This window comes from Scomber scombrus, chromosome 4, assembly GCF_963691925.1.
Source record: "Scomber scombrus chromosome 4, fScoSco1.1, whole genome shotgun sequence".
NCBI classification, from domain to species: Eukaryota; Metazoa; Chordata; class Actinopteri; order Scombriformes; family Scombridae; genus Scomber; species Scomber scombrus.
The window spans coordinates 18352214-18378274 of record NC_084973.1 but is presented as its reverse complement, the minus strand read 5'-3'; the positions used below and the strand labels follow the sequence as shown (position 1 = coordinate 18378274).

The 26061-nt window shown below is 38.3% G+C and overlaps 1 protein-coding gene and 1 pseudogene across 1 annotated transcript; both read right to left on the bottom strand.

Moving 5' to 3' along the window:
* Positions 1-218: 218 nt before the first annotated feature.
* Positions 219-20315, bottom strand: rasef (RAS and EF-hand domain containing). The gene is made up of 18 exons (XM_062417863.1): positions 19993-20315; positions 16929-17258; positions 11345-11491; positions 10673-10763; positions 8630-8725; positions 8131-8208; positions 7875-7990; positions 6329-6397; positions 6135-6201; positions 5212-5297; positions 4427-4742; positions 4095-4235; positions 3254-3404; positions 2902-2983; positions 2509-2623; positions 1188-1295; positions 849-925; positions 219-321 (listed from the first exon to the last, which is right to left on the bottom strand). The coding sequence occupies exons 1-18, from the start codon at positions 20313-20315 to the stop codon at positions 219-221; spliced, it is 2496 nt and encodes an 831-aa protein (XP_062273847.1).
* Positions 20316-21172: 857 nt separating this feature from the next.
* Positions 21173-25066, bottom strand: LOC133979350 (F-box/LRR-repeat protein 7-like; annotated as a pseudogene).
* Positions 25067-26061: the final 995 nt, after the last annotated feature.

Sequence of the window (26061 nt, the reverse complement as noted above, 5' to 3'; positions counted from 1 at the left end):
TGTCACCTACTCATGTCACCTATTTGCTCACTTTATCCGTGTGTTAAATTGTTTTGGTTATTCAGAATGATGATGATTTGTTCCTGGTGCTGCACTTCTGCACATGTTATATCTCATTTCTGTTTGGTCAGGTTTCTGTATTTGTTTTCCATTATTCCACTTGTGCTGTGTGAGTTCACAGTAAGTCAGAAACAGCTGTCCAGCTCTGGTGAGTTTGATCAAGTGCAGCAGGCGAAGTTTGGTTTTTTCTTTGGAGCATCCAAGCTGGGGAGAGTCTGATAACGATTTTTGTCATCAAAAGCAGCGTGCGTTGTGACTTGCCTGTGAAGGGAAAGAAAGAGGAAGAAAGAGAAGAGGAACATTGAAGTAAAGAGTGACTGAGGATACAAAAATGAGCTGCAGCATTAGAGCACAGGATGGTGGTAATGAGGTTGTGCTCAGGAGGAGAACACATTATATTCTTCTTGGTTTATATTAGTCCACTTAAACAAACTTCCTGCAACTTTGATCAAGTTAGCCCTTTGCAGCAATGTTTCTGATGTTACTTTCACACACCAGAGGGCGGAAAAGTTCATTCCTTCAGAGCTTTGTTACAGAGAATTTGCTGTTCACAGAGTTTCATGAGGTCCTGTTTTTTTATGGAATTATATAACTTAACTTATAAACCAAGTAATCAACCCTAATTTTCATCTTAGAGGCAGTACCCTGGCAGCGTTGATACTTTCTTGAGAATAACTACAATCTGAAGATCATTTATCACTAGACTTGGTACATAATACAAGGGCTATTTGTAAAAATTACCATTGCTTTTTATTTTTGCAAAATAGTCAAACTTTGCAGTATCTCACCTGGCAAGATGCAGCACGGCCTCCAGGATGTTGGAGCCATCTTTGGCGCTGGTTTCACAGAACAGAGTGCTGTATGTCTGTTTGGGTAAAGGGTACAAAATCACGTATGAGTATGTACAGTATGTGACTTTTATTTCATTTTTAACACTGGAGTTTTATTTTTTTGCCGTCATATTACTAGTTATGAGCCTAAACTATGTTTTTGTTTGGATTGAATAAGAGAGAGTAAGAGTTAGGTGTAGCCATGCATGCGCAGAGTTACAGTATGGAAGAAACGCAGTTATTAAAACATCCTCACAAGTATAGTAATATGAGCCTGTGTTAGTGTTTTGTCGTTACCATAGCCAATTTTTCTCCATAGCTGGTGGGGACACTGCTGACTCCATCTTTTCTGAGGTCACATTTATTACCTACAAGCATGATGGGAATATCCTCCTGGGACACATCCTGTCACACAGAGAAAATAAATGCAGGGACAAATGAAATGAAATACTGCGGGGTACTTTAATACTGTATACTGCTCTATTGTCATGTATTGGGTCATATTCAAAAACATTTTTTGTATTTGTATCCTTAAACTATTTTCCTTTTTTAAGTCCAGCTTTTGGAAATCAGCAGTCAAAAATATGAGAAATTAGAAAATATTTTAAAAATACAATAATATTTATAAAATACAGCTGACAATGACATTTCATTATAACAGAGCTGTATTGAAACAGTATTACGAGGGAATGGATTGACATGCAGTTAGATGCTGAAAAACATCCTTCTAAAGCAACACAGTTAATGGGATGTGAATGTCATTAAAATATTAGAACAACACATTATTATTGCCTACAGGCCGCTGTTGGAGTGAGAGAGGTTTCCTAACTGAAATCCAGATGTTGCTGTGCCAAAATATGCCAATAAAAATACTTAAAATCTAAAACAACCTCTCAGTAAATTGGCAAACCATGATGGATAATGTAACGAACAGAATAATAATTATGCATTCAGTTTGTGTTTCTGTTCATGACTTATACAACAGGTCTGGACCACTCCTGAATTGTATTCATACCTAAGAGAAAATCGCACAAGTATGACAAACTTAAATCAATCGTACATGCGCCTTAAGAATGAATCTGTTTGAACAACTAATTGCATGAGACCCATTGTCTACATATTTTGTACAGTGTTTACAGTATTTACTTGTTAAGTAAATCAAACAAAGTCATAACAATGATAATGACTATTGGCTTGACATTAATCACCACAGCATCTACAAATAGTGCATATCATAAAACAGCATTTAGGATAATGCTTGATGTGATGTACTGCATGCAAAAATAAGAAAAAGTTACACAGATTTAAACATGACCACATTATAACAACAGAACACATGCTTTACATGCTTTACATCCAACTTACACATCTGCTGCATGTGAAAAGAGAGACAGACGCAAGATCTTGGTCATATAGTTTGAGCAATCAATGAACATGTGACAACTTTTACTCACAATAACATTTAATTACACAGATGCTACTGATGTGCCAATACAGAATAAATAAGGACAGATCTGTTGCAATGCCAAATATTCTGTTGTAACCTTCAAAGTTCTTGCTTGGCAATGCAAAAAGTTTCAGTCATTCAGCTTTTTAGCGGGGCAGAGTAGTGCATTACCTCAATCATGTCCACCCACTCTCTGACATTAAGGAAGCTCCTCTCACATGTGACGTCATACAGCAGCAACACACCATCCGCTCGTCGGAAGTAAGACTTTGCAATGCTGCGGAATCTGGATAGAGAAAAGAGACACAAGATACAAACCAACATTTAGATCCCTTATTTTCTCTACGCAAGTTAGAAAACTACACATTGTTGACTACTGTTAGTGGTGATAGGATAAACCCTCTATCACTCTTCTGTCTGTAATCTATGTAAACCCACTCCCAGCGAGTCACACACACACACACACACACACACACACACACACACACACACACACACACACACACACACACACACACACACACACACACACACACACACACACACACACACACACACACACACCTCTCCTGTCCTGCAGTGTCCCATAATTGTAGTAATGTGGGCTCTCCATCCACAATGAGTGTCTTCATCTGGAAATCCACTCCTAGAAACACAAAGGAGACACACACAGAGCATCACACCACTAAGCTGATCAAGAAAAGATATAGAGCATTTGACACAACAATATTATGGTGGTGAGTGCTTTTAACAACACATTTACTGAACTTATGACTTCCTACCACCATGTTTACAAATGAATCATTAACCATTAGTTGACACTAAGAATTTGTTTTCAGAATTTCTTTGGAAGTAGCTTTTGCCTTTATTTGACAGAATGAAAAGTTAGTAATGCTAATTAAAGTTAATAACACACCCAGAGTAGCACTGGAGTTTAATTTGAATTCGTTCTTGCAGAGGCGAAGCAAGAAGCTGGACTTTCCCACAGCAGCATCTCCAGCCAAAACGATCCTGTAGGCTTTTTCTGATGTCATGTAGCCCAGGTCAACGCTGTCCTTGTCTTCCTTCTGGAGAGGGGACAGAGAGAAGATAAGGGAGAGGAATGCACTCACGCAGAACTGATGAGCAGATTGTGCTCGCATTTTACACATTTGATTAAAGGTAAATTGACTTTGTCCTCAGCACTAGCCACTTTGTAACTCTCCAAGTTTTCAAGATATCTTAATTAAGAGGAGATCTTTCTTGATAGGTGGTTTCAGACAAAAATTAGATACCATACATTAATAACCACAAGTATCCACACCAAGTTTGATAGAAATAGTCAAGATGTTTGCTCTGAACCATCATGTCGAACAGATGAACATGAGATGTCCTCCTCCACATGTCTTACTCTTTGCTTTTCCCATTAAGATTGTGGTGACAAAAGACATCCCTCTCTTCTACCTTCCATTATATAGTTAGATATACAGATACGTTTCTGGAAATTGTACCTGTTTAAGCATCATAACTGAATTTGTCCATAAAATTATATTGCACATTAAGTGGATAATGTGTTTACTCATCTGAAGTGTGTGACAGTTTTATTTGTCTGATTATGTTGTTTGCAATTATTGCTGTAACCATGTTTATGCTGCTTTCTTGGCCTGCTCACTTTTGAACAATACATTTTAATCTCAATGAAGCATTTACATTGTTAAATAAAATATAAGAAATGAGATATCATCCTTTCTTCCTTTTCTTCTGTGTCTCTCTCTTACCTGAACACTGATGGCACTGAGGGCTTTTCGTGTCGTTGGGGCCGGGGGTGTGCTCACACTAATGGATTCAGATGGCTTCCAGTCCAAAACTGAGCTGCTGTCTGACCCGAATGCTGATTCACCATCCTGAGTCTCTGCTAACTGTGATGTAGACACACAGAATATCATTATGGTCATGCCCTGACTTTTTATCGAGAAATAATAGCATGTTGACATTTTTGTCACGTGTCGACAACTATTATCAGGTTAGTCTCGTCTGTTAACCCAAAAGTTGAATTTCTACATGTGACGTGCATTTATGTTTGTGTGCTTAATCTGCTTTTTTGTCATACCTCAGTGTCAGTGTTTTCTTCAATTAAGCTATCATTGTTGTCATCATCCACTTTCTTCTTGTCCCGCACTTCTACCTCCACTTCCTCCTCCTCCTCTTCTTCCTCTTGACCTTTGGCCTCCTGCTCTGAGTCATAACCTGCATGTGAGCCTCTGAGTGTGGACAAGCCGCTGTCCATGTAGGTCTCTGGCAGACTGTCATCCTCATACTCACTGCTGAGTCTGCGCCTCAGGCCTGGGTCACACATGGCCAAAGCCAGGGTGTCACAGCTGGGCCGGCGGCTGTACACAGGGTAATCATCCATACGCTGGCAGAACCTGAGAAAAAGAGGTCAGGAAATCCTCTGTGACGTGAAACACAAAATCTTTGGAAAGCTGAACAGGGTAAAGCAGAGTCTGGACTGTAGAGTACTTGCAGATATATTTTCAACATTACTTCTAGTTACATCAAGGAGAGAAATTTCATATCAAACCGCAGATTTTGGATGATTAATTGAATTGCAGCTTTAGGGTTCTTCCCAGACCTGGTTTATTGGTTTTTAGCAGTTAGCAAGTACATAATGACACTAACATCAAATCAAGACATTGCTTGGAAATTAACATTTTCTTTCTCACAACACTTATGACTCCCTGTTTGCACAGTTGTTGCTAAAATAAAGAATATAATTGCTCTAGGAATAAGATGATAAAGTATAATTGTCTTTGGTGCAGAAGATGTTTAGAAGTTAGGATGAGATTCAGTTGATTCGTTCTATATCTTAACCTTTAGTTTGTCTGTAGGTCTCACCTGTCCAATAATGCGTATTGTGACGAGTAGCAGATGCTTTTACTTCTGTTTCTGTTCTTGTCTCCTGGTGACCCACCATTACCAGACTGTAACACACAATGATGTCATGAGTTTTTGTATTTCTTTGTTTATGTTTATTATGTGATTGTTTTTGCTGAATATTATAACAGAGTATAATGTTGTCAGCTTAGCATAAACACTGACTGTTTCTGCTTAAAATTATGTATTTTTTTAAGTGTTAAAGATGAATAAAGCTCACATGTAGACAGACAGGTGATGAAATAATAGTTAAAAGCAAAAAAATAGACTCCCGCACACTGTCAGCACTTGTGTTGAATTTATTAAATAGCTAAGTTTCGGTCAAATGAGCGTCATCAGTAATTTCACACAGCAAATGACAACAGGCCTACATATACATACACACATGTATCCACAGAAAAATCAGCCAACCGTAGGAACCAAGCAATCGACAATATTAAAGGAGAAACACAACTGGGAAGGCGCAGGGGAAAGAAAAGATGTTGATAAAGCCCAACAGATGAATCTCCCACATATTCCCCAATGAGGAATAAAAACAATTTGGTTACAACGACCATTAAAAACTTCAGAAAAAACAAAGGAGAATCAAGTATTGAAACAGCAGAGTAAACAAGAAATCCAATTAAATCACCCATCAAAATTTCATCCAAAAAGATACAATCAAAAGTCCAAAACAGTTAAATGTTACAATGAAAAGCACAATCAATAGAGACATACAGCAGGAAGATTTAAAGTGCTGACAATTATTTTGGGTTTAAGCATTGAAAAGTTGCATTTGGAGTCCACCAACCAAAGAGATGAGAGAAAAAGCTTCAGCCGCTTGCAATTTGAAAACAGAGGTAGTTTTGAACTTTGTTGTTTTTGGATTAACTTTGGATATTTACCTTGGTGAGCCTCTCCAAAGCCGCCCTAAGGCCATCGTTGCTGTCATGCAGCTTCCTGTTTGCTGTCCTATCCACATACACAGAAAAATACACATCATTATTATTTTTCATTTTCAAATATATATCTTTTTTAAATTAAAGTGATATCTGTGTACATTGAGATCTTTCCATGTAGAACATCTGCACAGACTTACTGCAGGATCTCAATCTGGCTCTCCAGGACGTCTTGCTCATCAGAGAAGTGCTTCATGAGCTCCTCATCTCTACGGCAAAACACAGTCATAAACACAGTCAGTTATCATGAATTGCAGTCACAGGAACAAGTTATGTCAATCTGTAGGCAGTCAGTGACATCCTACAGTTAACAGAGCCCACACTTGCATCATATCTGGATAAAAGTCGTAAAAACAAGGTTGAGCAATCTACATCAGACATGTAATTCAACACACTCTTCTGCTGTGCGCATGTTCATCTGTGAAATAATAAAAAGACAACATCTGTTGAAGCCAGGGCTTTTAAAACTACACTGCATTAGATGTTCATACTATAAGGCTGCAACAAACTATTATTTTCTTTATTAGTTAATCTGCAAATTAATTTCTCTATTAATAGTTTTGTCTATGAAATGTCAGAAATAGTGAAAAATGCCTGTTATGATTTCTTAAACTAATTGTGATGTCTTCAGATGTCTTTTTTTCCGTTTGACTAACAGAACACAACCCAGATATTCAGTTTACTATCACGGATGACACAGAAAATATTCTGCATTTCTGGCTTAAAAAATTACTAAAAAAACGATTCAGTTATCAAAATAGTTGATTCATTCTGCATTGATTGACTAATTGATTTGTCGACTAATTTTTGCAGCTAAACAATGAATTAAATACATTATTCCTATGTATCAATGCCTGTCATTAAAACCTGAGAACTGTATCTCTTATATTTTCATAATCTGGACAGCTGCTGTGTCACTTGGCAGCTGACATCAGGCATCAGATTTATAATTAACATGAGACATGATAAAGTTTAAGACACAATGTAAACACCACAACTGAGATGGTCCAAGGAGGCAAACTGTTATCCTGCCTGCGGCTCTGTTGCTGAGTAACGCTTCTAAAGAAGTTATTGTGTGTCTGTAGTCACTCCAGGATATCCTGTTTCAGCCGTGACAAAACGAAAACACCCCCGGGAGCGTCAGTCAGTCAGTGAGAGGTGGCATTACCTCCATCTCCCTCTCTGTTTCACTCTGCAACAAAATGTCTCAACTGTGTTTCATAAAAAGATAAGAATTGATATATTTCATTGTTTTAAATCTAATACATTCTAAAATTAGAATTGATATTGTTAGAGCATGTGGCGCTTTCTCCATACTATTAAAATCAGAGAGCAAATATTTACAAGTTCACATAAGTTTGCAGGCAGAGTGAGCAAAAGCTGAGAAAACCTGCTCTGCAACTTGCAAATAATGAGTAATTGTAGAATTACACTTGTAAACTGTGTGTGCTTGTGTATTGGATGAATATGAGAGAGAGAGATTATGTCTTTTCTTATGTAACAATGATCTCTCTCTCTCTTACTGTGGAAATATGCATCCCTGTAATACCAAAAAGAAAGACTGAAACTCAACTACATGGGTCAAGATCAATCAAATAACTCAAACCTGAGCTGAGTATTTATCTAAATAAGTGAAACCTATGCACACAACAGAGATACAAAACAACTCCAGTGTGTTGAATTCACCTTTCAGAGTTGATGCTTTGATCAGTCAGCTCTGTTTTCATTGAGTCCATCTCACTCTGCAGACAGGCCACTTTGGTCTGAGACCTCAGCAGATCCTGTTTTAACCGCTGATTCTCCTACAGAGAGGTCGGTGATGACAAGGAGCGGGAGAGTGAAAGTGTGTTAGAATCAGAGGCACATAGAAAAAGCTTTTAAACCCTTTAAAACAACATTTTGTAAACTGGCAGCATGCATGAAACAAGTCATAAGGTCTCACCAATGTCAGCTCGTTGATCTTCTTCTTCAAAGCCGGGCTCTCGTCTTTCACAGTGATGGTCTTGTACTTCTCCTCTATCTGATGGACATGTTCACAGCATATTTAAGGTAAGGTTTACTATCAGGTAGATTTAACAGCAATCATCAGAACGGCACATATAAACATATTGTACACACACATCTCACTTGGAAGTTTCAATCAATTAATTCCAGTGAGGTTTCTCTGGAGCCCAGTTGATATTTGTGTTTTCATGAGTTCAAAAGAATAAATTACGTTTTAATATGTGAATAATGTTATAACTGTCCATATATTACGATATACCTATTATAGTATTTACATTGTGTTTTTTTATGTTGTTTGTATGAGGTGATGTATTTAAGACAGCTTTACAACACTGAGGTGAATCTAAGTATAAAAGCAAGCTGATTGTAAATATGACTGCAGGCGTTTGTGTGGATCTGCAGAGTGGATGGTGTGTTATTGTAAAACTTTATTTTACCATCTGCATCCTCTGGATCTTACACTGCAGCTCACACACTTCGGTTTCACAAGTTCTTCGCAGCTCATTCATAGCAGATTCTGCTCGCTTCTTCTCCTACAAACACACACACATGCACACACGCACGCACGCACGCACGCACGCACGCACGCACGCACGCACACACACACACACACACACACACATACAAAAAAATAACAACACTTAAATCAAACTATTAGTTGTCACTTTGGTAGCAAACAGCACAGTTTATGTGGGACATTAACATATGCTATTTTAAGGCAGGTTCTGTATGGAGGCCTCTGGGGAATCGATTTGCAAATCAGCAACTGTCTATCTACAGTTTCCAAAAATAAAATCCTCTCTTCTGGGTGTCAGAACTTGACTGTGTGCACAGTACAGTGAGAGGGAATACAGGTGAGTGCCCTCTAATTGTGTGTGCTTTTTTTGGACAAAACAAACAGCAGCTCCTGAGTCAATGGAGTACACTTACATAAGTTTATATACACACACAATGATAAGACTGGTTTATGTTCCCGCGCAAGTTAGTTTGAAAAGGTATGAAGAAACTTTACGACATAACTTAACATATAAGTTACATAAAACTGGTAGTTTGACATCTGATACAGAAATATAACTGTACTGTGCTGCTCTGTCACCAAGTCAGTTGCTTTCAGTTTAATTTAATGTCCTGGAATGGAAAGCTAAATATTGTTATCAAACCTTATCATCCCACACAGCACAATGTTTCATGTGTTTCACTCAGATTCCCAGAAATATCTCCAGTTTTCAAAAAACCTAAAAACAGATTATATAATTTATTCAGAGAGAAACTGAAAGCCTTTTAGGCAACAAACCTGCTTTAATTTATATATAAAAACAGATGTTTATGTATTCAAATGGGAGACACATTGCTGAGAGTTGTCAGCAACACACATAGTAACACAAACCTCAAACCTCAAATTTATGCTTTTGCAATTTAAGGCCCCTGATTTCACTTTCTTCATCTCATAAAAACTTGGGTGTACAGTGTTAGCTGACACAGACATTGTATCAGGTGACACATAAAGCAACATGAACCCTTAAGAGGGAAGGATAGCGACCTTGGGTTTCGTGAAAGGCGCTATACAAAATAAAGTTATTATTATTATTGTTAGTATTATTATTAAGGATACTCCATTTTGAAGTGCTTGTCAAATGGCCAAACACCTTAAAAAAAAACCTAAATTCAACAAACAACTTTCTAAAACAGACACTGTCAGAACTACCACCAACTTCATGCAATGGTTGGAAGTGAGAAAGTTGGCAGGGTTTGAACTTCTCAAGCTCTTTTTTTCATTCCTTACACATGTATTTTTGGCACAACCGAGTGTAACACAATAAATCTCTTCAAGAAGAGAATGTACGCTACTGTCCCCATTTTAGAGCAGATGGGGCGTCACACGTGGTGATTACAGCACACGTTACACATAAGACAAAACATCTGGATGTCAGTTTAAAATTCATTTCTGTTTGCTACTTTTAAATGAATGTGGTGAATTCAACGCATCAACATTATAAACAGATGAACTGAAATGTTATTTACAGGTCACGTTAAAAACTTTCTAGAGCCACAGTTGTAGCATTCAGCCTGTATCTTCATAAATGATAATTTTCATCCGCACATCACCCATCCCTATCGTCACATATATATACACGCTTATCATTTCACACACCGGAGGATAAAAAGGGCTCCAGCACCTCTATCTACTGGCTGTTTTACATCTCAAATCCACAGAGTTGTGAAATCCAGCTGATCAGCAGGCGTGTCAGAGTTTGGATCAGTAATCTGATATTCAGTCGCATTCGTTTGTTTGACATGAGGGAAGAGCTGAACAAATGCAACCTGCTTATCGCTTTGTTTACACAAACGCCAAGGAAAAAACACATCATAGCAAATGGAATATTAAAATCAGATTAGAAAGTCATGTTTACAGAAAGTCTTTGTTTTTTAGGGGGTTCTTCGACTTTTATGTGCAGTGTATGTAAGTGGACTTGTCCCACCTGCTCCCGTGTTTTTCTCTCAGCAGCATGAATGCGTTGGTCCATCTCCTCTTCCATCTCGCTGAGCTGCATCGATGCTTGGTCCTGTGCTCTGTAAAACAATAACAGTGTAATTTCACTGCACTGCAGAACCCTCAATGGATTAATTACACATTTTATACCCAATTATTAACATTTAATTTTACAAATAGTATGAGTTTCAAGACAGTGCATTGGGACTGATGTCAAAACTAGATCATGCTGGCAGAAAATAAGTCATCATATCTATAATCATCTTTATAGAGAAGTTACATTTCTGTAGCACCAAGATCAACAGGATGGTGTGGTACAGTATAGCATAGAGTTATAGTGTTATCTGGTAAAAGCACAGTTATTCTCCTACACAGAAGGATGCTTTAACATTTCAACAGACTCTCAGTCTACTATTTGATATCAAGAGGAACTTCACTTTTATATACTTTTTTGAAAATAGTTTCCAGCAAATTTTACATGTATAAAAAGAGGCAAACCAATAATTACTATGGGAAATTTCACTTCATTTGATGGATACAAATGAGTATTGCGTGTGTGTGTGTGTGTGTGTGTGTGTGTGTGTGTGTGTGTGTGTGTGTGTGTGTGTGTGTGTGTGTGTGTGTGTGTGTGTGTGTGTGTGTGTGTGTGTGTGTTGCTCACCGTTTGACAGCGAGGGCCAAGTTCTCCATCTCAGAGTTCTGCTGTTTGATCTCTTTGGTGAAGTTTAAGATGATTTTCTCAAACTGAGGTATCAGCCGGGGCTCGGTCAGACTGATGTTCTGGTACAATGTTGCTGCTTGTTCGTTCCTGGAAGAAAATCAGGATTCAACGTTAGTTTTGTTTTGTTGTACTGCCTTGAGTTTATGTCAGTTTTATCATCTATGATAATGGCAACAATTACATTTTTAGATATAGTTAGTTGTTTTATTGAGACCAATTGAATCACAATTTGTCTTTAGGACTTTGAGCAGTAGAACACTAAACAGTTTGAATATCAAAACCAGTATTTGCGTATTTCTACTTTAATTGATGAGGTTGCGTGATTGTCCACAAGATTCATAAACAATAAAAACAAAATACACATTGGAGATACCTTTTTCAATAGGATGAGACACTAGCTTAAAGTGATTGTTTAAAAAATACCCAGAAAGACAACTTTTCACATTAGAGTCAGTATGTTACAGTACAGTACATAAGCATTTTTGCCGCATTTGGTCTTACTGTATGTGGGCCAAAAGGAGACGATATGCAGTATCACCTCTTTTAAGTTTAATGTACTAGTACTGGATAATTTAGTACCATACACAAAAGGTCCATATTGGATTTTAACATAATTTCTTGATTTCTATGTTTAATGCACAAAACACTTGGTAGTAGGAGGTAGAGTGGGTCGTCTACTAATCAGGAGATCAACAGTTAGATCCCCGGCTCCTCCAGTCCACATATCAAAGTGCCCTTGGGGAAGACACTGAAACCCAAATTGCTCCCCAATGGGTTTGTGTGAGAATGAGCATCAGAAACTCCTCCTGATGAGCAGGTTGGCACCTTGTACGACAGCCTTTGCCATTAGTGCATTCAAAGTTTCCACAGTTCCCAAAACAATAAAGACACCAGACCAAAAAGATTCATGAGTCAAAGTCACAGTTAACACAAGATTAACACCAATATTCACAGTCTAATCACACAGATAATTGTGTGAACACACTTCTGGAGTAATTATTATTCTGTAGAGATAAAAGGTCCTGTGTCACAGCATGAAGTGAAAAATGGGTCATATACTGTAAGTCTAAGATATGTACATGTTTGACTTTTGACAGGGTGGACTGGCTGTAATCCTAAGCATATAGACACTGCTGCCTGTGTGTCAATACCTCACAGTGACACATAGATAGCTACGAGCAAATACGAATATTTGGGTATTCATCACAGTCTTAGAGTCCTGCAGCTCAGAAATAGCAAAGAAAATTAAAGCCGCAAGCGGCAATGGCGGGCCCTCGCTCACCCATGCCATCGCGGGGCCTGAGGCATGGCGGGGCTGTGGCGTGAAGCAGAAAGTGAGAAAAAACCTGGAAGGAGGCCAAAAATGCAATGTTTCGTTCATCCAGTAGGGGGCAGTCACAGGTAGTTACACATATGGTCTGGTGTGGTCTGGTGTGTTCAGGGCGGCCACTCATCAGTCATGTGAAGTTTGGAGTGAATTGGACAAAGCATGAAGGAGTTATGAGAGGTTGATGGTTCATCCACCAGGGGGCAGTAGAGTGTAACAAAACACAAGCGGTTGCGTTCAGGGTGGGACAGTGATTATACATGTGAAGTTTTGTGGAAATCGCACAATGATGATGTAAAATATGGCACTTCCTGTTTCCACTAGGGGGCGACACGAGTGAGATCGCCTATGAGCGAATGGAGATGTTGAGGTCGGCACCCTGGACCTGTGTACCAATTTTCATGATGATACGAGTTCAATAAAGCCATCAAAAAGCCAAACGTATTTTCATGGCGAGGAATTGATGGTCGCCGCGTCGCCACACGGACGCCATTACTCGTAGCTTCACAGTGTTCATAATGTAGCTTCACCAACTGGTTCTGAATGAAGTTGATGGGGCAAAGTATGTAATTTTAATGAATCTTAGTTAACTTCCTATTACCACCGGGGGGCGCTATGAGTTACGTGGGAAGTTAATATATCGGGACGTTCAGGGCGGAGCCATCATCATGTCCAGCAAGTTTGAAGCTGATTGGATGAAGTATGTGGGCGTGAGAACCACTCGTATGTACATGGCGAGCACGCCAAAGTTAGTTGAGCCCTGGCAGACACGCCCTTTGACCTACGGATGCGCAGAGCACAACTTAAGCTCAGCTAGGTCTGGAGATGTTGCGTACCTAATTTGAGCTTGATGGGGCGGACGCTGTGGGAGGAGTTAATTTTAGGCAGGAAAAATCAAAACCAAAATGGCCGACTTTCTGTTGGGTTGAGGTCATGAGGTCAAGAGGCTTTTTTGCATATGTGGGTATAATACATATGTGTACTGGATTTTGTGAGCATAGGACAAAGTTATTCCCTATGGGCATTTTTGGACTTTGTAGGGGACGCTATTCCGCCATTCTGCGTCGACCATGTGCGACCACCCAAAAATATCGAATTTCGGATGAGGCCGGACGTCCGTGCAAAAGTATAAGCATTTTCGCATTTGGGAAAGGGGCGAAATTGGGGCACGAAATGTCGGAATAATAATAATAATAATATAATAATAATAATAATAATAATAATAATAATAATAATAATAATAATAATAATAATAATAATAATAATAATAAACATTACAATTTCAATAGGGCTTTCGCCAGGCGACTTGCAGTCGCCGCTCGGGCCCTAATAATAATAAACATTACAATTTCAATAGGGCTTTCGCCAGGCGACTTGCAGTCGCCGCTCGGGCCCTAATAATGTTAAATGAAACAGATATTAAAATAAAATTAGCTCCCTACTTCCATTTTTGCCCCCTGTGGAACCTCGCCTGTTTTAACACATGATGGCAAAACTAAATGGGGAAAGCATGCAGGACATGTTTTAAGTAATTTTGTGCAGAGAAGACGCCTTTTAGTGTTCAGATTAACCCTTTAATGATTTTAGTCAGCTGAAAGGTTCAGTTATGTAAAACGAATTACACAAACACATCAGCCTCAATTAGCGGGAGAAGGAACTTAATTGATTTTTTGCTCTTGATGTTTTTATCTCATACTAACACAAAATATTTTTTCATCCCCTGAAAAACAGACACTTGTCTTGAATGAGCTGAGCACAACATTCTATTGATTGTCATCTGTCAGCTGACTGCAGCAACAGTGACTTTAACTGCTTGAAGATAAGGGAATGTATTTAGCTGTGCAGGAGAAGACAGCACCACTGTGACAATCAATGTCCCAGATGCCACAGCACAACAGCGCGAGGATGGGTCTCATGCTAGGCCTCGGGCTGCACACGCACGCACACATATGCACACACATACACTTATACACACAGAAAGTAGGGTCCAAAAGTGCATGTGAAAAAAGAAAAGAAAAAAGTGAATGGGAACTAAAACAAATGCAGATTTATTAAAAAATAGGACTGCATATTGATTGAAATGTATCGATACTCTCAAATGTTTTATACCTTTGGCCCTAAAATGCTACTAGGACAATATACATATTATCACATGTATGTCAGTTGAGGTTAAAACCATGATGTAGGATCAATACAGTCAAATATATTAAACCACTGGAACAGAGTGTTGATAAATACTTATCTAAATAAATGTAATGACAAAAGTTCTGATACTGTTACCAAATTTTGGAAATGCCTCCAATAATCTCTAAAATGCCGGATCGGGTATTGGTGGGTATGTGAGTCTATGCACCGATCAAATACCACATAATGTATTAATAAACGTAATTTCTCACCCAGATAAATGCGTGTCCGGGTATTATAAACCAGTATCAGAAAGGAGCAAATAGTATTGAATTATCTTTAATAATGATGTTATACTGACCCTACAGCACTGCATAAATGTGTGAGATGAGGATTTGATTTCTGACAATGTTTCATGGTAAATTTCCTTTAGTTTCAGTTCAATATGAGATCACTCCAGAGAGTCTTCCTCTGGAAACATGTGAGGAATGGAAACACACTGATCTAGGAAAGAATAGAGGGAGAGCCTTGAATGACCTGCATCAAAGGTGGGAATTAACTCAATATTTATTGACTTTCAGTGGGATGGTATTGTGATGAAATAATAATTTGTGTGAAAATTGCGGGTGAAAACGAATAAAACGAGTAACTGAAGTTTTGATTTTATATCAGTTTTGTTATTTTGAAATTGAATATCATGTCATCCTGAACTAATGGGGAATTACATTTTTTTCTTTCCTATACTTTTCTTTTACAATCTTGTCTAAATTTGTGTGGTTTTATAATTATTTTTCATCTTTCTAGTGTGTTTTTCCCCTGTATGCTTTGAACATATATTGCTACTCTGTCGCATGCTCTCTTTTTTGTATTTTTGAATAATATTGTAGGTTTATATAGCTGTATTGGGTTTTTTGTGTGTTATTGTGGACCCCAGGAAGAGTAGCTGTTGCCCAGTGCAATGGCTAATTGGGGTCCTAATAAACTAAAATAAACTAAATATTTGCCACGTTGTTCATATTGATGACATTACAAAGCTATTTCTATATTTAGATTATCTGTGGTAACACAAGGATAACAGAAACAAAAAAATCACCAAGCCCTACATGAAACAACAAAATGTTACTCAGCTGAGACAAAATAAACACAACATATTCCCATTAACTGAGCAGAGGTTATTGTCGTTAAGCCGGGTGTAGAACTTGACTCCAGTCGATGACAACTGAGACCATCTCCACACAACAGGGTTCAGTGACCCAAAATATACAATAACATTGCATTATATTATGATTATATTATAAAACTATATCATAAAAATGAACATAAATCGAAAGAGTAATCACCTAAAATGCATCAGACGTCTTTGAGCAGCGCTGAAAGGAAAGAAGTACGAGTATTTGATGTTGATGTCTCTATATTAATTATAAAGACCCCCAAAACCTCATCTGTAGCAGTGTCAAAGCAGTCAGAGAACCTCTGTCTAATACTTAACATGATTTAACTTTTAATCGCCTGCTAGTCTCACTCTCCGCACATTCAGCTGGACAGATCACACCCTCACATACAGTATGAACAGGAAAAGTCAAAACTAGTCTGGCTTTGGGTTGTAAGACGGTGCCTTCAGGTAAAACAAACAAACTCAAGACAAATACAAGATTAAGATACTTAAACACACTGCACGTATCTTTCATATGTCTTTTAGATATGTTTTTTGTTTCTTTGTGTGTTGTTTCTTGTGTGTTTTTATGGACTGAACTGGTCTGAAATAAAGATTGAATTGAATTTCAGCATGTGTATTTTATTCATATTTTTAGTCAGTGTATAGTCAGTGTTTGCACATGGTTGAACAGAGCAGCATCTGCTCTGTTTCTTGTGTTGTGGATTACGCTACTCTTTCACTTTTAGAGTGGCGTCTTATGATGTATAATTAGTGAATTTCCCTGTGGTGTCACTATCATCTTTACGCACACTGCGCTCACTGTTCAACACACTTATCACCTGATAATTTCCATATTCTAAAAACATCCACCCCTCTGCTCTGCCTCGCTGACTGCCCAGCCCAGTGTTCTCTCTCACCTGGGGATGAACTTGGCCTGGTTGCCCATTCTACCCTCGAAATCCTCCCAGGCGGCTGACACGTCTCCTCCGTCCGAGTCCATGTCTTCTCCGTAGCGGTCGTGGAAGCCACTAATGAATTCCAGCAGGGTGACGGTTCCGTCGTTGTCGACGTCCAGTCGGTCAAAGATCTTCTCTGCCTCGGCCGCTGACACCTGCAGCTCCGCGCAAATAGTCAGAAACTCGTTCCTCTCGATGCGCCCAGAGTTGTCTACGTCGTACGCGTTAAAGAGGGTACGCAGTCGGTCCTGCTCCTCTGCGCTCATACCCTTGATGGAGGGATGTGGCCGGCTGGAAAAAAAGAAGGCGGTTCAGTAAATTAAGGTGAACACCGAGACAAAAATCACACAACCGCCAGTGTTTATTCTCAGGACACTTGCAAAGCTGCAAAGTTTATCTAAAAAACTTTCTGCAAGTTTGTCTTTTCCGCGTCGTATCAAAACATTTCAGCAGTGCCTTTGCAATATTTGACCACACAGGTAATCCATTTTTCGAAAGCTCGCATAAACGTTTAATAAACCATACGCGCGCACTTCTGCTCCTACTGTGTTCAACATCAAGTCATTTCCCGGTTTGTGGCAGCCAGCTGGTTTGGACGGACAGAAAAACTGCTGTGTCTGACTCAGGTAGCGAGCCTACCGGTGTGTCTGTGTGTGTGTGTGTGTGTGTGTGTGTTTGCTCTCTTCAACAATACACGTCTGGGCTTCAGGCCAAAATAAAGTGCCTCCATTGTGGGAAAGTTTCATAGTCTGTATTGAACTGAATACACTTTAGAGATTATGAACCTACACTACTGAATAAGACACTATATATACAAAGATATGAAATGCCTTCGTCACACACAAACACAAACTATATGTAATTTGCATATCTTAGAAAAACCAATGAACTTTCTCAGTATAAATAAAACAGCATCAATTGTTGTTTAAATGACTTACTCATTGTCTGTGAGACTCATAGTTATCCAAACATGGATGCATTGAGGGCAATGTTTTGACAGTTGCTCTCGATTCAACCCTCCTTGGACTCACTCATAGTCTGAAAAGGTGACATCCACGCAATATTTCTCAACCTGGGGTTGGGGAACCTTCAGGGGTCTGTGAGGGGGTTCCAAGGAGTTCCCAGAAAAATGGGGAATATTATATATTATATATTTAACTATTATTTCATTGACTAGAAGTCAGTCCAATGACAGATGGTATAAAAATAACTATTTAGTTCATAGCTTTCACACTCGTCACTTAACCTGCCAACCTACAGTAGAGGCAGTTATGGAATCACTAAATCTTAAACAAAGTTTGTTTTTAAATTGATTAAATGAGAATTTATGTAAGCAAATACATCATGTAATTATAATATCAACTGATACAGATGGGTGATACATTAAAGGAAAACCTTAAATGAATGAGTGGAGAAACATAACAAATGCAGATGCTTCCACACAGGTACACTGCATGGTACAATTAAGCAGTTAACACATGTTCTGTGGCATGTATAAAATGCTTAGCAGGCCCAGCTGATTCTGATTTTATATCAAGATGGCAAGAGGAAAAGCTCTAAGTGACTAAGAAAGAGGGTTGATTGTTGGGGCAAGGGTGGCAGGGGCAAGGATGGCAGTCACAAACTGCTCAGCTGGCTGCTGTGTCAGTAGGAACAGTGACTAAAGTGAGATCTGCATTTAGATCTATGGGAAATACATCAGTATTCAGGGGTAAGAAATTGTGGTTGATGGTGCACATTTGATGACCATGATGTTCGTGCATTAATGCAGTATATAAGAAAAACAGAAGAGCAACTCTTCTTGACCACTACAGTGAGGGTTCCTGGGGGCTTCCTGGGGGTTATCCTGTCGGGGACATTTTGCTGACATGGTTTGGGTCCACATGTCCCCATAGAGTGAAGGGTCACTGCAAAACAAGTTGTTCTGAGTGATCTATGATAAAAATTTCTATCCCGATGGGGATGGTCTCTTACAGGATGACAGTGCCCCCCATCTATAGAGCAGGAAGGGACTGAATGGTTTGATGAGCATGGAAATGATGTGAATCATATGCTGTGGCCTTCATAGTCTTATCTATATCTTTTGGAAGAATGGGGTTCATCCCTCCAGTAGAGTTCATAGACTGTATTAATAACAAAGCCCATTAAAGCTGTTCTGGCAGCTCAGTGTGGCCCAAAACCTTACTAAGACACTTTAAGTTGTTTGTTCTCTTAATTTTTACCTGTCTGTACATCATGTTATTACAATATGAACTGATATATATTGGATAACGATACGGATGTCACCTTAGGGCCTTTAATTTTCAGTTTATATTCACCAATTAAATAAATTATCTCAAACTTGCCACTTGCAAAATTGCAATCTTTTTCTGATTTAAAATACAGCCAAAAGTAACACAACCTAAATTATTCTGATCATGGTGGTTAACTCCTATGACAACCAAACATTTCCATGACATATTATTAGAAAATCAAGTCTGTTTTCATTAAAAAGGGGAACTGAGTGAGGCTTTTGGTAACTGTGACAATCAGGTTAATCTATCATATTTCAATCAAATATTTTTCATAATGTCTGACTAAAGCATTTCTATTAAAGATAGATAAACCTATTTTTGTGAGTGTTTCACCCACTTTAAAAAAAAACCCTGATTAAATTTAAAGTTAACATACAGTGGCAAATGATTTCATGAGCTTTGTTGGGGCTCAAGGTCCAAATTCTGAGATATCCCATCACTGTATTACTGTCAACAAGACTGCACAGCTATCGTCAGATCAAAGTTAAGTTTTTCCCCCTTCAATCTGTTATTTATGGTTATGTTTTCTTTTGGCATCTTATTTCATTTTATCTGTTAAGTCCAAAACCCCCACAATTTCCAATCTACCATAAAAAACATTCCCACTCTGCAGGCCAAAACCATAAAAAGTTTGACATTGTATATAAAGATTTTACTGTGCACTATGTAATGTACCATGCAATATACTCAAATAGATGTTTAAACAAGAACATATGACCTAGATATCTGACCTAAAAATGACTTGTTCCTTCTTGCTTGGAAACTTCTCCACACTTTCTGAGGATTTCTTGTTCCCTGGTTTAATGTCATCTTCTTTTTCTTGGTGTCGTTCATTGAAGCCAGTGATGAACTCCTCTAAGGTCACTGTGCCGTCTTTGTCGATGTCTAGGCGGTTGAATATGGTATCTGCTTCTTGGGTGTCGACACGGAGCTCCTGGCAAATGGTAATGAACTCATTTTTTTCAATTCGCCCCGAATTATCCAAATCATATGCGTGAAAAAGTGATCTCAGGTGGTTTTGTTCTTCCTCGCTCATGCCCTTTGTTGATTCCATGATATTGCTTGTAAAATTTGGGAAATCCTGCGGTATATAAATGCTTGAGTCAAGATAAAGAACAACATAAGTGCTACAATTGCTGTAGCCTAATGGAGTTTGACTGTACTACAATGTCAAATATAAAATCTAACAATACATTTCCCTCCATGTCAAAAAAAACAAAAAAACATCACTAAAAGTGAGAAGACGACAGCTCCAGGATGATTTCAATCCTCTTGCAAGCTCACTTTTATATCCTGCCTCCTCCTCTGTCTCTTTAATTTTTTGATAATCACATGTGGACACTTTTTTATTTTTTATATTTTTTTAAAAACCCCATTAAAATGGTGTTGCAAATGCTGCTGAAGCCACTTCTGTTCTCAGAAGTGGAAGAATCCCTCCAGGCAAGCCAAAAGCCAGATACTGGCCAAAAAATGTGGCCAGTATCTGCAGGAGTGGCAAGTAGATCTGTTTCCCCTCTATCATGTTGAAAGGTTAATCTTCAAATATGTATCGAAATACCTGTTTTTATACTTTCTCATTTGCCATTGATTGTATGCCATGTATGAAAACACAGACAAACATATATACAAAAATATTATATTCATCCCTGAACTTAAGTCTTTATCTTCATGTAGACAGTTAATATAACAGGAATAAATGATTAAATGAAACAATGAATATAAGAGTAGACATTTGCCTATTTTTTTTTAGTTAAATCCTTTTCAAGATGATGAGAGACACTGATGAATACAAAGAAGTAAGATTAGTTTTTACTCTTATTCATTTAAATATTGCTCTTTATGTATTGCGTCTATCTATCCAGCTGCGTGCAAATGTGTGTGTGTGTGTGTGTGTGTGTGTGTCTCTGAGTGTTAGGGCAGAGGATACACTTTAACAGTGGTGTTAACTTCTCTGATCTCTTGCTTAGTGGGGAGTTGGGCACATCCATATAGATGGACCACCTCCAGCCTAAAGAGAGAAAGAAGAAGATGCAAAAATGGAAACTATGAATATGTGTGTGTCATTTACACTGTGCACTAACAGAAACAGCCACACGGTAAAGTTATCACATGTTTGGTTTGATGTTCGATGCTAAATTTTAGATAGATGCATCTCTGTTTTCCATCCCGACACATCACTCTCATACTTACATCACTAGCAGCTGATCTGTTTCTGTTTTTCAAGAAATCATATCAAACAGTTGGTCACTGTATTCAGAGTTGACACGCTTTATTTTTATCATTAAAGTGATGATGATGATGATGATGATGATGAAGACCTTCATCCTTTCAATCAGTGAAAGTCTGGGGTAAATCTCAGATTTATGATTAAAATGTGATAAATCTGAGGTGTTATGAAGCGATAAAGTGATTAAATGAAACACTATATCTGTAACTGGGTGTAATAAAATAAATAAATATAAATAACAAAAAAAAGTCTTACATAGTATTGTGCCTGTTACCGTTCTCAATATGTACAGCATATTTAAGGGAAAAACAAGATAAAGTGTCTTTGTAAGGTGTTGGGGGACCTCCTACCAAATCCAAAGGTCCCCCAAAGCCATAACAACAAATAATCCTTTAATCACTTTAAAACCACTTAGTGGCCTGCAGGAGATCACTCACATCAGCTTTTTCCTTTAACCTTCCTGTATATTCATATGGCCATAGGTTTTGGCAATCTGGCCAAAAGAGCTTTCAGACAGCTGAATCAACAGTTACTGTGTTTAAGTGTTCATCAGCAGCTGGAATGCTCTTCAATATTGTTGTTTTAAATGTTATTTTTACCATTCTGTATTCCTATTTATTTTTCTTCTTTAGATATCCTAATTTTTACTATTTACTATTATTTTTCCAACTCTTGCGGATAATAATTTTGACCCTATATGTTAACATTATGTCCATCAGTTTTCATTATATCAGTTTTGCTTGACAAATGAGACACTGAGACATTTTTGTATGTTGTTTCCCTGATGGTGAAATTAAAGCAGTATCAAAGGAGTTATGCTGAATTTGAACTGTGTGGAGAGTAAATAATGCAGAGCTGACAGTACACCTGAAACTGAACCTTCATCAAAACTTTCTCTCAGTGTTTCAGAGACTGCTGATTCTCATATGTGAAATCATGGAAGACAAATACTGATAGTCTGTGTTTTCTGGACAGATTAAATTGATTTTTGTGTGTGCGTGTGAGGGCGTGTGTGTGCATGTGTGTGTGTTTACCTCTTGCAGCCTTTGCAGAGTTTCAGAATATTCTCTGAGCTGATGTGGCAGAAACTGAGTTTGACTGTATGGAGGTGTGTGCCACAGTAATTCGCCAGCAAAGTTACCCTGTATCACACATAAACATGCACACATATTTTTTTCACATCATTGTACCCTTAAATCAATATAACATTTTACTTAACTGTTTAATTACCACAAACCACAAACCACAAACAAACACACAGCTTAAGAGGTCAGAGGTCAGGTCACTAACTGCAGCAGACCTGAACCACTGGTGATCATGTGGTATCGTATCGTATCGTATCGTATCGTATCACCTCTCATATGTATAGCATTGTCTGGTGCACACAGACACACTCACATTTTGACAAACACAAAGACATAAACAGCTATATTTGTGGTGTGATGTGTCTCCTACCCTCTGTTTCCTGTGTCAGTGGAGCTGACGTCCAGCTGCTGGAGGCTTCTACATCCCAGAGCCAGAGATTCAACGCCTGCATCTGTTACCGCCTTACAGCCACTCACATCCAGGGATCTTCTGTGTCTGAACCTGATACAAGGTGTGTATTTGCTGATGCTGTGCAGTGTCAGGTCAGTGACTCCAGGACAGGAACTGAGGGTCAAACTCTGAAGGTTGATACAACTCTGGAGCAAAGTTTCCACTGTGACATTGGTGACCTGTAACAGTTAATAGGGAAAACAAAAACACAAAAGGGTTTAGCTTTCAGTCTCGAGGTTCAGATTCATTACTGTAAAAATCTGAAATAAAATCTGGGGGCCATGCAAAGTTTCTGAAGATGAGTTTAACATTTGTTAAATCTTGAGTTAAATCTCAAACTCACTGCCTGCAGTCCAGTGAGATTTAGGGAAATTAGACATTTGAGCTGTGATGCCATCACTGTGAGACTGTGTGTTAACTTTGGGCACCTTGCCAATGTTAAGATGCTGGAGGCCAGGAAACATCTAAAACACAGACACTGAAACTGTACATGCAGGGAAAAATGCATCGATTCATATTTAATAAGAAAACATATGAAGACATGATGCAAAAGTGCAAAGATTTAAAACATGTTTAAAAAATATTTTAGACATGGTATGTGGTGCTCAACAACAGCATAACATGCTATCTTTTAACACTTTGAAACAAAATTAATCATGTTTTTATTACTTTTAAAAATACCTCATATATTGTCTGTAAACAGGATGGAGTAAGGAACTGACAGCCAAACACCTCCAACCTGCAAAGACTAATGCAGAAAGACACCAACAAGAATCAAACAGACTACATCCTGGTTATATATCAATAGACCAAAAACATCCATTCCCACTGCCAGATGACACACAAACACAGCCACATCTAACAACCAAGACTGACAACTAACACACATACACAACTCCAAACTGACCTTCCTTTATGTCTCATGACAAGTTTCATTAGTGAGTCATCACTGACATGACAGCCGTTCAAGACAACAGCTTCCAGTCTCAACCTTTAGAGAACAATATATTAAAATAAATACTATAAAGCCATTCATACAGTTGTCCATATGTCCATTGTGCATACATTTTCTATTCCCCTTATCCTGTGCAGGGTTTATTTCATTTTATGTTTATAAATATTATCAAGTGGGTTTTATTTTCCATCTCATGTAAATTTATACTGAGTAAACCTCTGTATCATCTTTTTTTTAGGAGACATGTTAATGACAACATGGACAAATTGTCAGCAAATTAAATTCTTTCTTCAATATGTTCAGTCAATATTCACAAAATTATCAGTTCAACAACTTTTTATAGTGATGCTTGTACACTTTCTGCATGTGTATGTGTGTGTGTTTTTTTGTTCAAGTGTGTGAAACTGACCCTGCACAACTGTCACTCAGAGCTTTCACCCCTGTGTCTGTCGCTCCACTCCAGCTCACATCCACACTGGTGACATGATCACACAGCTGACCAATCAGAGGCAGTATCAGATCACCATGGAGACCAGGACCACAACAACTTATGACCTTGAGTTCCTGTTATTGGCAAATGATAAGACAGATATAAGACTGTCTACTCAGCAGGTTAATGAAGAAACGTGGAAAAGTGAAGCTCATGGGCAAATCTGCACACTGGATAATAAACAGTCACAGAAACTAATAGAATCATTTTTAATTTGAAGAATGAGATCATCCTTCACATCTGTTAACTTGTGTTGATAAATTATTAAAATACAACACAAAAAACCCCTGAAAGTGTATTTTGCATTTTACAGAATTTAAACTTCATACAGTATATTGGTATATACAGTATATATATAAACATCTCACTGGAAAATTACAGATTCACTTTAAGACATGAAGTCCTGCCGTAAGAGTAGAAGGTCAAATCCATACAGCTTTTTTTAGTTACCCTCTGATCTCCTCCATACCAAAAAAACAACATCTTGCTGTCAGCGATCATTTAAAATGTCTTTAAAAAGTGATGTGTTGACTTGACTTGCTGTGTTTTGCTGGGCCGTTTTACCTCCAGAGAGTTTCTACATAGAGAGAAAAACATATCCAGCCCACAGGAGGAGGCAGATAGGCCACTGCAGCTGTACAGACACGGACTGCGAGGATGACGTCGGCCCACACACAACAACCATCGGTCTGACAAGGTGGAGTTTTCAATCCTCACTTTTTTCCCTTAATGAGGAGAAGAAGAGAGGGAGCAAAACATAAATGTTGTAGTCATTGCATCTACCTGTTTTGGTGTTTCAGTACCTTGGCTATGACCTACAGTGTGTGTGTCTGTGTGTGTCTGTGTGTGTACAGCTATGAGAGCATGTGATGTTGCAGTTATCTTTGTGTATGTTTGTCCAAGGAGTGGTACAGTACACCACTGCACTGCACTGGAATTACTTACATCATGAGAACACACCATGTGGCTGTGACACACACACACACACACACACACACACACACACACACACACACACACACACACACACACACACACACACACACACACACACACACACACACACACACACACACACACCAAAACTTGGAAACATTGCTCCTACTCAGGTCATCAACTCCCATGTTTAATATTAAGCTTGACAACTAAACAGTAGGCTGATGATGTCCTCTATTAAAAGTGAGATCTGATAATCAGTGGCAGAAGAAGTAGTCAAATCCTTTACTTAAATTAAAGTGCTAATCCAGCAGTGTAAAAATACTCCATTACAAGTAAAAGCCATGCATGAAGAAATCCTACTTAAGTGAAAGTACATAAGTATTAGCAGCAAAATGTACTTAAAGTATTAAAGTAAATGTACTAATTTCATCCCTCTGTCTGATATATTATAATACATGACATCATTAGATTATTAATACGGAAGCACCATTGTGGAAAGCAGCATGTTACTGTCACTGTAGCTGTTGGATGGGAAGCTAGTTTGAACTATTTAATATACAGTAAGCTTGTTTATTGCAGTGTTTCCCAGTCTAGGGGTCAGGCCCCTCCAAAGGGTCACCAGATAGATCTGAGGGGTTTTGAGATGAATAATG

What these genes read in the sequence shown, in the direction of transcription:
- rasef (XM_062417863.1), bottom strand. Translation starts at nt 20,315, where the DNA reads ATGGAATCAACAAAGGGCATGAGCGAGGAAGAACAAAACCACCTGAGA. An exon ending in TTGGCCCTCGCTGTCAAACG is followed by an intron (nt 10,764 to 11,344) that starts GTGAGCAACACA and finishes ATTGTTTTACAG; the next exon opens with AGCACAGGACCAAGCATCGA. An exon ending in TCAGTGCCATCAGTGTTCAG is followed by an intron (nt 3,405 to 4,094) that starts GTAAGAGAGAGA and finishes TCCCCTCTCCAG; the next exon opens with AAGGAAGACAAGGACAGCGT.